This window comes from Aricia agestis, chromosome 5, assembly GCF_905147365.1.
Source record: "Aricia agestis chromosome 5, ilAriAges1.1, whole genome shotgun sequence".
Taxonomy (NCBI): Eukaryota; Metazoa; Arthropoda; class Insecta; order Lepidoptera; family Lycaenidae; genus Aricia; species Aricia agestis.
Genome location: NC_056410.1, coordinates 8,828,932 through 8,841,132, shown reverse-complemented (window position 1 = coordinate 8,841,132; position 12,201 = coordinate 8,828,932). Strand labels below are relative to the sequence as shown.

Genomic DNA, 12,201 nt, shown 5'->3' with positions numbered 1-12,201 from the left:
TTTTATAATAAAAATCAAATTTATATTATTTTAACCAAGTTCAACACCTTTTTCCAGACAAAGGGCAATCCGTTCAATTGTATTTCATACTTTTATCTTTATTTTGACGTCTCTTCTTTATTGCAGATACAACGTAGCGTTTATGGTCCTAACGTATTTTCTGCCAATAATCTCGATGACCTACACCTACGCGAAGGTCGGAGTGGAGCTGTGGGGGTCAAAATCTATCGGAGAATGCACACAGAGACAATTAGACAACGTAAAGAGCAAGCGAAGGGTAAGTTCAGTTTAATTTTATTTACTTTAACAATGTTCCCCTGTGATTTTAAATAGTTAAGCTTTGTTCGGGTAATGTATGAAGCCAATGACTTTGAATATTCAAAATGCTTATCCAAATAAATTAATTCGCGTTTTTCAAACACTTTTTAATCAAAATATGAGATTATAAAATATATTTTCTTATGTGTAACCTTGCGTAAAATGTGCCTAGGTCTAGGTAATCTATTTTTATTAAAAAGTGTTATTATGCTAACCAGGCAAGAGAGGGGTTTTAAAAAAAGAAGCCACTCTGTAGAATGCTTGCTCAGGGCTGCATTCTTTTCATACTTCGTGTATACAGTGTGTGTATTAGATAAGCCATTGAATACTATTTTGCTTATCTAAGTTACCAGTTATATTAAAAAGTCTCAGAATAAAGTTCCAGTTGTTTTATAATAACTTTGAAGTTCTCATACCGATTTCATATTTTACCTTTGTGATTTTAGGTTTGTATTTTGAGAGAATAAGGAAACTTAACATCAATTTATTCTATATAGGCACGTTTCTGCTACTGTAGATACTATTCTATTTACTATCTAATCAACATTCTTCTCAGAAGCCCGAATTCTCGTGCTTCGAATCTCGATTCGGTTAATGCGCTGACCTATTAATCTCAAAACGTCAAGTACGTGCAGCCCAACCAGAAACACCTTTTTTATAAATTATGAAGACGAAACTTCCGTCGGCTACTGCATATCGGTACAAATTGGTCCAATAGTTCTTAAAATTAGCGCATTTAAACGAATTATCAATAAAGTCTTCAGCATTATTATATTACTATAGCTTTTGCCCGCGGCTTCGCTCGCGTTAAGAAGTACTATTATTAATTACTAATGAGGTATCAAAGTCTCAGCCCGTTAGGTTTAAAATTGACAAAGTTTCATACAAACTTTCATTCCCACATTTCAGCCTTTCTTAGCGATGCCGACGTCATACCATCTACCAGCATGCCACATTTCAGCCCGATCCATCTAGTGGTTTGGGCTGTGCATTGATAGATCACTAGTTTGTCAGTCAGTCACCTTTGAGTTATATATATTTAGATTATAGAAGCATGAATAATATTTTTATGAATAATTTCCCCAGGTGGTGAAAATGATGATCGTGGTTGTGGTGATATTCGCGGTGTGCTGGCTGCCATTCCACATGTACTTCGTGGTGACCTCCTACTACCCCGATGTGGTCAACTACTCCCACATCCAGGAGATCTACCTCGGCATCTACTGGCTCGCCATGAGCAACTCCATGTACAACCCCATCATCTACTGCTGGATGAATTCCAAGTGAGCTTTTTGCTAGACTAAATATTTATAATTAGGGTTTCTAGTGTACGCCCAACCCTCGTCACATTGTGGTGAGCCCCTGACCTAGTAGAAGGGACAAAAGAGATCCGTTAATCGCGATTGACGCTTTTGATAAGGTTCAAAAGTAAGTACTACTTTATCCGTTTCGAAAAATTGCTCAACAAAGTTGGATAGAAAAGAGACTAGAAAAAAATAAAATGGGGCAACACACCGCCCGCAGCTAGATGTTAATCACTTTATGCAACAGTATTTCTTTCATAAGCGCGTAAAAATAGACGTCACGTATGAAATAAAAGAACCGATTTTTGTCTTTCTATTTTCGTCCCAAGGGAGAAAAGTACTTGCGCATTCTATTGGAAAACTTTTGTTAAATTTAAATAAATTTCTTAGAATAAATTAATGAGGCAAATAAACTTTTTAAATCGAGGGTTAACCGTCGGTCCATTTGGCTGGCCCTCATCACTCGCTTTCAGTCGGCACTACATATAGGCGAACGCGTTGGCCGACGCGTTCGTCTATATGACGTAGTGCCGATATTCGAAAAATTCCAAAGGGTTGGCGGGGTTGGCGGCCTTGGCCCGGTATGGGGGTTATTAAAAGAAACTATTTGAAAACAAGTTTTCTCGCGTTATTCAAATACGTTATGCTCGGTATGTTAGAAGAGATCGTAATTTAACCGTTTGTTTTCATTTAGCAAATAGGTCTCATTACTCAAACCCATTAGTAGTATAGTATTGACGACTCTCTACTGATTATGACGTATATGGAAACTTTAATTTTTAACCATATTTTACGGTTCTTACACAGATTTCGTCGTGGTTTCAAGCAATTCTTCTGGTGCTGTGGAGCCATCGGCAACGGAAGGCTGAGTAGGCATCGCGCTTTTGGAACTGACCGCTTGGATAGGTCCATGAGATCCTTGTCGCCGAGTAGGAAGAATGGGACAAGTATAAATAGTATTTTTTTAAACCCAGCTTTAGATTTTAGTCTATAGTTACATAAAGTACAGTACAGTTATTCTTGTAAAAATACTAAATTAAAGGCTAAAAAGATATACCTAATAAATATAATAAGTATTAATTAATATTATATAATTCACATTCTTAACATTTCCATTAGCGAAATTTTTGGACTTGAATATATGAAACAAAAGCTTCTCTTGTAATTTTATTATTTGCTTTACTAACATTGTTTTACATGTACACAATAAAATAACATAATCACTTCTTAGGTTGATTATATTCTCAACGGGAACCGTCAAAAGTCTCACGGCATTTCATGTTTGCTTAATTTTGTTAATCTTTTAATTTCTCATTTAAATCGAGCTTAGATGCCAGTTTTTAATTTTTCATACTATTAACTCATGAACAACGGTCATTCTTCTTCATAGGTCTATTCAAGACGACTGTCAAAACTACAAAATTCAGCAAAAATCCGCCGGGCTCCCCTCATTTACTTCATGCACATAAAATATACAAGTAAGAGATGTGGGAGGCCAATCCTCAATGTTGGTAATTACTTAGCCCTTTGCTCGAGATACATTTGTGATTTCGAAGACAAAGTCCAAAACAAGAATATACGGGATTTGACGCAGGCCATCGCCAAGTGACATCGCTTCGAGTTGGATTTTGTGTTCGCATTGGATTTTGTTTTCGAACTTCGCTGTCGAAATGTATCGAAAATGCATCTTGACTGAACGCTCGTATCTCGATGTTATAAACATAATTAATTTCGTCAGCTGACTTTAGCTTTGTTATAGTCGAAGTGGTAAAAAAAATTAATAAAGCATTCTAACATTCGCAACAATACGATAATTGGCTAAATTCGCTGACGGAAATGTAAGCAAGTACTGCCTTGCGGATTGGCTTGCTATTCACATCCGTAGTTAGGATCTCTGTTTCGGGCTTATTTGATATTTTCGTATTTACTATAAGGGAATTTAATGAAAAAGCAGGTTAAGGGTGGTCATAATTTGTTGGTTATACAAGTAGTTACTTTTAATTAATTATTATAATAAACAGTGATAAAATAAAATTATGATACCACTCTACGTGCTTGAATTAGATTTTCTTATAGTTCTGTAGCGCTTAACATTTTTGCTTGTTGTATTTAAAATAAGAGCTTAATTTAATACAGCTGTTGTAATAACTATGTAATTAAAATTTTGACACATATTAAGTCGGTTAAGTAAAGTATTTTGTAAGGGGTAAAAGCAGCGAGGCAGTTGAAAAGTGGTGCAGTTAGAAGTCACTTACTCTTATTAATGTTGAACGTTAAGTAGAAGCTTTTTGCTGTTTCCTGTTGGTTTAATAAATGGCTGCTTTGATGGTCTAATAGGTGTTATTTGCAGTACTATTGAGGTCAGCTACAAAATAAAAGTATTTTCCTAGTTAAAATTTTATGTTACTGTATTTGTAATTTAAATGCTAATACATACTTAAAAAAAAATTAAAAAGTTATTTTAAAGTATGCCATAAGAGTTGTTTTAAATTTTTAAACCTGTTTTAGCGTACGATTGAATTTGCTGTACGTGATTTCGTCTTATTAGACTTGAGAAATCTAGACACGCGGTAACGTGTCAAGCCAAGTTCCAGCGCAACAGAACTGGCGAGCAGCATAATATTTTTTTAATTTATTGCGTCATTCATGGCCATAAATAGCGTGATTTGAAAAAAAAAAAACAAAATTAATTTAAAAATATCAAAACATTCGTAGCAATTCCTCACTTCCATAATGTAACAGCAAATTCGATCCCACTTCTGACATCTAAAAACACATCCCACTTCTGATAAAAAAATTACTCCGTCAAAATTTATTTCGTAACTAGTTCGTAACTCTTTACTCGACTACAGTTGTTACATAGCTTAATCTATTATTATTTTGGCCAGGCACGATCCGGATTTCGATGCATAGCACATACAACAACGTGGGGAGCACCTGACATAGGCGCAACACGTGCGGCGGGCACGGCGAGCCGGGCTCGTGTGACGTTCGCGACGACGAGCGCACGTGGATATGACGCGCCCCCCGCCCCGCGCCCACCCCGCACGACCTGTACGGCTGAAGTGGACGCCAGTGTGAACGTAGCTTAAGATCTACCCGTACTCACGGTCGACAGGAATGCCTGTGGCTCTACCATGATTTTAAAGCTATAGTATTTATCGATACTCGATACCGACTACGTAAATTTTTAGTATGGCAAATTTCACAGCGCCTCTAACGGCTACTTGCGGAACTAACATCGCCATAATAAACATTTACGTTGTCGGTATCGAGTATCGATAAATACTGTAACTTTAAACTCGTGGTAGAGCTACTGATCTTTGTAGCCTATTGTATGCAAACTAGTGTCGACTCTAGTATACACAAAATAGAGTTTATTTCGCATACAACGTAATTATATCACTGAACAAGTTTGGGGGAAAGTACTTTTTTTGTGTGTGCTATAGCTTGACCGCTGTAAAGTCGACAATCGTAGTATACTCGTAGCATTCTAAATGTATGCTACGAGTATGCTACGAGGGTCGACTTTACAGCGGTCAAGCTTTAGTCTATAATCTTTGTGGAAGCAACGGAGCCATTTCTGTTGACCCTGCGCGTGCGCCTAATTACTTATAACAATATTTTAGAAGTTCTCGAGTCGCATGGACAATTTTTTACCGGGATGATTCTGTTAAAAAGTAAATCCAGCATAAGATAAAAGGATACATCTGTAAAAGTAATTTTTTAAACGATAACGAAACGATTTTCTAAAACATGACACTTCATAAAAAAATTTAAACAACAAAATTGTTCCCGCGCATTTGAGAACCCAATTAGTATAGCTTTTTTTATTCCTCACAACTTGTATATAATAATATTATTCATACTAATAGGTCACTATTAAAACTAAATAGAAAAAATAAGTGGAATTAAAAAGAATACTCGCAGAGACCCTATGTAGCTATTAAGGATAACGTAGGAAGGAGCTTCAACAAGGACCAACTTTTGACCACACACTAAGCAAACTTCTTACCACCTACTGGTGTAAATGAAACCAAACTAAAACTTATAAGAACTACGCGACTAGAAACCACTCATGTAAACTCAATAAAAATGTTAATACCGTTACGTGCTACGGAGCTACGAAGGTATGAAGCTACGGAGTTACGAAGCTACGGGGCTATGGAGCTACGAAGCTACGGGGCTATGGAGCTACGGGGCTACGGAGCTACGGGGCTACGAAATTACGAAGCTACGGGGCTATGGAGCTACGAAGCTACGGGGCTACGGAGCTACGGGGCTATGGAGCTACGAAGTTGCGGGGCTACGAAGGTATGAAGCTACGGGGCTACGGAGCTACGAAGCTACGGGGCTATGGAGCTACGAAGCTGCGGGGCTACGAAGGTATGAAGCTACAGGGCTATGGAGCTACGAAGCTACGGGGCTATGGAGCTACGAAGCTACGGGGCTATGGAGCTACGAAGCTACGGGGCTATGGAGCTACGCGGCTACGGAGCTACGGGGCTACGGAATTACGAAGCTACGGGGCTATGGAGCTACGAAGCTACGGGGCTACGGAGCTACGGGGCTATGGAGCTACGAAGTAGCGGGGCTACGAAGGTATGAAGCTACGGGGCTACGGAGCTACGAAGCTACGGGGCTATGGAGCTACGAAGCTACGGGGCTACGGAGCTACGGGCCTATGGAGCTACGAAGTTGCGGGGCTACGAAGGTATGAAGCTACGGGGCTACGGAGCTACGAAGCTACGGGGCTATGGAGCTACGAAGCTGCGGGGCTACGAAGGTATGAAGCTACAGGGCTACGAAGCTACGGGGCTATGGAGCTACGAAGCTACTGGGCTATGGAGCTACGAAGCTACGGGGCTATGGAGCTACGAAGCTACGGGGCTATGGAGCTACGAAGCTACGGGGCTATGGAGCTACAAAGCTACGGGGCTATGAAGCTACGAAGCTACGGGGCTATGAAGCTACGAAGCTACGGGGCTATGGAGCTACGAAGCTACGGGGCTATGGAGCTACGAAGCTACCGGGGCTACGAAGGTATGAAGCTACGGGGCTATGGAGCTACAAAGCTACGGGGCTCCGAAGCTACAAAGCTACGGGGCTACGGAGCTATGAAGCTACGGGGCTATGGAGCTCCATAGCCCCGTAGCTTCATAGCTCCGTAGCCCCGTAAATTTGAAGTTACATAGCTATGTAACTTCAAATTTACGGGCTACAGTCTTCGTAGCTACAGTTCTACGTAATTATGGAGCATCGGATTTATTACGGACCTTTGTAGTCCTATGTCTACGGGCTACTGAGATTCAAAGCTATAGAGCCACGTAGCTACGGGGCTATGAAATAAAGCTACGCAATGTCACTTCACACTTGTCTTAGTGGTACGAAGTTCGTCATGCATGAGCATTAATTTACATAACTTATGAAAGTTACGTAGATTTTTTATTTTATTTTAAAAAAGATAAAAAGCCAGATGTGCAAGTTTTTCTTGGTTTTACCGATGAACAACTATGTAAACAAAGCGCAAACCATATTAAAATAAAAGCTATCAAACCAACAATAAATTTTTATATCTTTCACAAATAATGACTATCAAAAATGAAATTTCCCAAAGTCGTAAATCTTAAACGATTACGAAAGGGAACAAATTACAGTCCCCGAAACTTGACTTGTTAGGAGTTATAACTTACAATCTTTTTAATTTTAGACCGTAACATTTTTACTTCATTTCGTTTTTATTCAAAATGAAAGTTGGGAAGTGCTACAATATTATTGTAAACTTTTCGGGGGAAAAGTTTTAAAAAGGCACTGTGCAATGAACCATGATAAAAACTTTTATGGAGATACTTTTTATTGAGAGCTATAGTCCACTCGGGCTAACTTGTCTTTAGCGGTCATTGACGCCCTGTCAAAAACTTGTCATTTTCCATATAAAACCACGATTGACAATATCTGACACTTCATTGTCAATCGCTGTTTATATGCAGAATGACAAGTTTTTGACAGGGAGTCAATGACCGCTAGCGACAAGTTAGCCCGAGTGTAATATAGTAGGTATAGTGTATCATTAAATATATTATTATGTACAATATTTCTACTGAGCATTTATTATTATAGACCAAAGTTAATAATAATAATATCTATGGACACTTCACACCACGTCAGTCTGGCCCCGTGGTAAGTACCTGAAGGACTTGTGTTACGGGTACCAGACAACGGAAATATATTTAATACTTTTATACTATACATAAATTTAAGATTTTTATTATATGATACACATATTTAATACACATCCATGACCCAGGAACTTTAAAAACTTTTTGTTCCGTCGTCGGGATTCGAACCCGCGACCCCCGGCTTGAGCTACCAACGCGCTCACTACTGAGTCACAGAGGTCGTCAATACTCTACTTAGTGTTTAAGATAAATGTACATAAACACTAAGTAGGCTCTACCGAAAGTTTGTGGTGGAAGGATGTAATAATAGTTCAATAAATTAATAAGGTTTTATAAATTGTTGAAAATAGAGGCGAAACGTCTTTAAATAGCAAATATTTTCCTTTAATTTGTAACACGTAAAAAGCGGTAATATAACTTTAGCGTGTACAATGTTACATATTTGCCTACACAGTGTATAAGTGACGATACTGTATTGTCTCTTAAACTAGGATTGTGCCGTGTGAACCTACTGTAATGGACAAGTTTATTTTAACACTCCGAGGTAATCAAAGTTTAATTGACTAACAAAACCCTCTAAATAATTGTATTGTTTCGATTCACTCCGATAGAGTAATCCCATTGGGTTTAGTAAATTTTCCTCTGACGCTAATGTATACTAAGGTTTAACCTACGACCTTACGACCTTTGTACGTAGGCAAAAGTTTTGTCTATTTCTTATCTACGAATAGTAAAAACTAAGGAATCATAACTCCCATACTTCAACCGTTTTGAATTTGGTTCCTTTTCGCATACTAAAATATGGCAATAGCAACGAACCACTTTAACACTCAAAACGAAATAAAGCCGTTGACATTAATTGTCACTTCTACATTTACACAAAATTGTATACCGAATACATGCATAAAGTATGCATGTATTATGCTAAGTACTGACAGTTTTACTCAAATAAATCGAGCAATAACCACCGTGTGGACCGCAAAAACTGACAGCTCGAAGGCTCGCTTTGAGCCGGCTCGATGGAATTAAATATGTCAAATATGTCATTTCCTTCGATTTGGAGTAAAACTATCAAGCAAAACTGTATGTGAGTACTTAGCATTAGTCACATTTTGTAGACCCATGGACAAATTTTTTGACACAGTTACTCTTTCTTAGTTTTTAGGGTTCCGTACCCAAAGGGTGAAAACGGGACGCTATTACTGAGACTTCGATGTCTGTCCGTCTGTCCGTCTGTCTTCAGGCTGTTACTTAAGAACCGCTATAGCTAGTATTCTGAAATTTTCACAGATTGTGTATATCTGTTGCCGCTTTATTAACATCAAATTCTAAAAACTAGTGTCCGACCGAAACTGATTTTTCAGCCAAAACCGAAACCGAACTTTCGGCATTACTCTTAGTTACGGCCGAAATCGAAACCGAAACCGAAACTTGGTAAAGCATTCAAAATTACGATTATTTACTGAAATTTATTGATTTTTATCATAAATTACAATTTTTCAAACTAAAGAAAAAGTACCACATTGAATTTTTTACTTTTTGTGACATTTCTTACCATAAATATTAAATTAGTGTACACTAAATTGGTTTTACACGTATAAACGCGTTTATAGCACCAAATTGCATTTCACTAACATAAAGTTCACAACATAACCGAGTTTTATCTTCAGAACGTCCAATGTGGCACGGTTAAACTTCATTAAAGCCGTTAAAGTCCTGCCAGTGTAGTGTTATGGCGAATCGAAAATTATAGACGAAAAAAATGATGCGTTTGGGTAGTTTATATATCATTTCTTGCTTTTTTATTGATCCCCATAGGAACGGGTTCAATGAGAACTAAGTTTTATAAAACGAAGTTGTGCGACCGGTGAAATCCTCCTTTAGACTACTGAAAACAAAATCAATAATTGTAATATATTATTTTTATGGGAGACATGGACACGACCGCGGTCGAAGTTTAAAACGAAATGACTAAGCAAAGTTGCAGTTGACGTCACATTTTTTTTCTCCAGAAAGCGTTTTGCCACTAAACCTGAAAAATATAATACACTGAGGGCCGCAAGAGTGAAGCTTACGGGGAAGTGGGCTAGATAAGATTCTAGCAGGGTAGGAACGGTCTAAGTCCTAAGAGATTGCGTGTCCAAAAAAAAAAAAAGAGTGAGGCGAGATGATTTACTAGATAAATCTCATAAGATATATCCTAAGATATCTTATAATCTCATAGTCAAACAAAATTCTTAAGTAAATAAAGTTCACACACAATATAATCAATTTATCATAGCATTTACTAAATCGTTTGTTTGGGAAACATTGTTAAAATAGCACGTAATTTTGCCAAACAGTTATATATATTAAATAAGCCTGCTTTTATCGTAGAAATAAAATTCAATAATATAATTTCGATAATAATAAGTTAAGACAATTTAATGAAAATAAAACGAAGTGCTAATTTTTGATTTGGGAGTAATCTGGAATACATAATCTCAAAACATGATTAAATAGATGGTGGCGAACTGAGCCAGGGCCTCGCTGGCAAGCAAGCTCGAGTTAACTGCGAAGTTTACCGAACGATGCATGAGTTTCGGTTTCGGTTTCCGCTATATTTTGGCCGAAACCGAAACTAAGGCCGAAACTACTAAGGACTTTTCTCAAAGTCCTTAGCTAAAATCCTGGGTACGCCCATTTTTATACCGCTGCACTAATTATGACAAAATTTAATTATATGAAATCCCAAGAAAAAACATAGGATACGAAAAGTAAATTTACCGATTGATGTCCGGTAGCCGGTTCTCCGAATGGTGTGCAATTGCGAGCTACGTCTAGTACACTATGCTCGAATGAACCGTTTTAAAATATTTTATAGAAAAGATAAAATATTATGTTTACCTACTTCAATAATATTTACCTTCTATCGTCCCATTTTCATTTTTTTTATTATTCGTAGTCTGACATTTAATTACGAGAAACTTTTTGCCCATTGATGTATTAAGGGCCTGTCCACATGTCCACGTTACGACGTCGTCAACATGGAACGGTGCGGTAAAGTGGCACGTTACGTTGTACTGACGTGAAATTTTACGTCAACGTAACGTTAAAATAGACGTCAAGTTGTAGCAACATTGTACGTCACCATACCTTGTAAAACTACTACATTCTTCCCTACTTATAGCTAGATATTAAACGCACAGTACGTATTCTACTTAATATGCTATTGTTAAGAAGACGGAGAGAGAGATTGAAGAAAAAAAAAAGACGTAAAATGTTGCAACACCGTGACGTGCATTTTCACGTTGACGTAAATTTTCACTTCACGTCAATGTACCGTGCCAAGTTACCGCACCGGTCCACGTTGATGACGTTGTGACGTGGAGATGTGGACAGGCCGTAACACTGTCATTGTCGCTATGAAGAAACCGGAAAATACCTATAGCTGTAGGCAGAAAATCTTAAGAACAGTATAACTATTTGTGAATGAATGTAAGTTTTAACGACATTGTTAGATAATTAAATGCAAAATAAGAGCAAAATTTAAGACGTGAGTGGATGATGAGGATAAATAACAATTTGAAAATTGACATTTTTGCCTAAATTAGCGTACGAGCTTTAATTTACGACCGGAAGATTTGAAATCACCTTCTTATTTTTTCATAGCCAGATGATGAAGTAAATAAGTTACAACTTCCAAGGTTTGTTATAAGGGAAAAAAGAGTAAATGTCCGTATGTTTTAAGTTATAAAACAATGATATTCTATGTTACTAAAAATGTTAGTTATCATCTTCGTCCACTCACGTCTTCGATCATAAGTATGTTATAATAAATAATGTAGGAAAAATAGTACATAAACATTAATGACTACCTTGGTCACAAGTAAAACTGTCCGTTGTAATTCCATTATTGTAATAATTATTATATCATATTAATGTAAATATACATAGGAATAGGTTTCTAACATTTTGTAAATATTAATTGCCGAGTAAGATCTGTTTGTACCTATTTGTTCCTATGCTTTTTGTGTAAATATTTTTCAAACTATTCAACATCGAGGTGTAACATTTGATGTGTAACAATAAAATTGTATTTAATGAAATATTGCATTTTTTTTTTAAATAATACAAAATTTTATGATATATGTCATATTCGTCTGGCACTGGCGCAATGATTTTCGGATAAATTATAAGGGCGTTTGTGCACTACACGGAATTTTACCGTCCGGCGTTCCTAACTTTCACGTTTGTCATATAAATAAGGTAGGAAATCAAGATGCCGCGCCGCGCCGGATGATAAAATTCCGTGTAGTGCACAAACGCCCTTACGTAGTGATTATAATATTCTCTTTAGGAATGACAGATAGGAGTCTGGAGATGAAATAGTAGTCTTGTATTGTGTTATCCTAGTCGCC

The 12,201-nt window shown here is 37.3% G+C and overlaps 1 protein-coding gene across 1 annotated transcript in view; it reads left to right on the top strand.

Annotated features, from left to right (window-relative positions):
* The window catches only part of LOC121727295 (tachykinin-like peptides receptor 99D), a 28,959-nt gene extending 23,662 nt beyond the window's left edge, over positions 1-5,297 (top strand). Inside the window, exons 6-10 of the mRNA XM_042115032.1 lie at positions 127-277; positions 1,405-1,601; positions 2,430-2,569; positions 4,511-5,060; positions 5,167-5,297. Of these exons, the coding sequence (XP_041970966.1) occupies positions 127-277; positions 1,405-1,601; positions 2,430-2,569; positions 4,511-4,563 (541 nt within the window). The 3' untranslated portion in view covers positions 4,564-5,060; positions 5,167-5,297. The remainder of the gene's footprint in view (positions 1-126; positions 278-1,404; positions 1,602-2,429; positions 2,570-4,510; positions 5,061-5,166) is intronic.
* Positions 5,298-12,201: the final 6,904 nt, after the last annotated feature.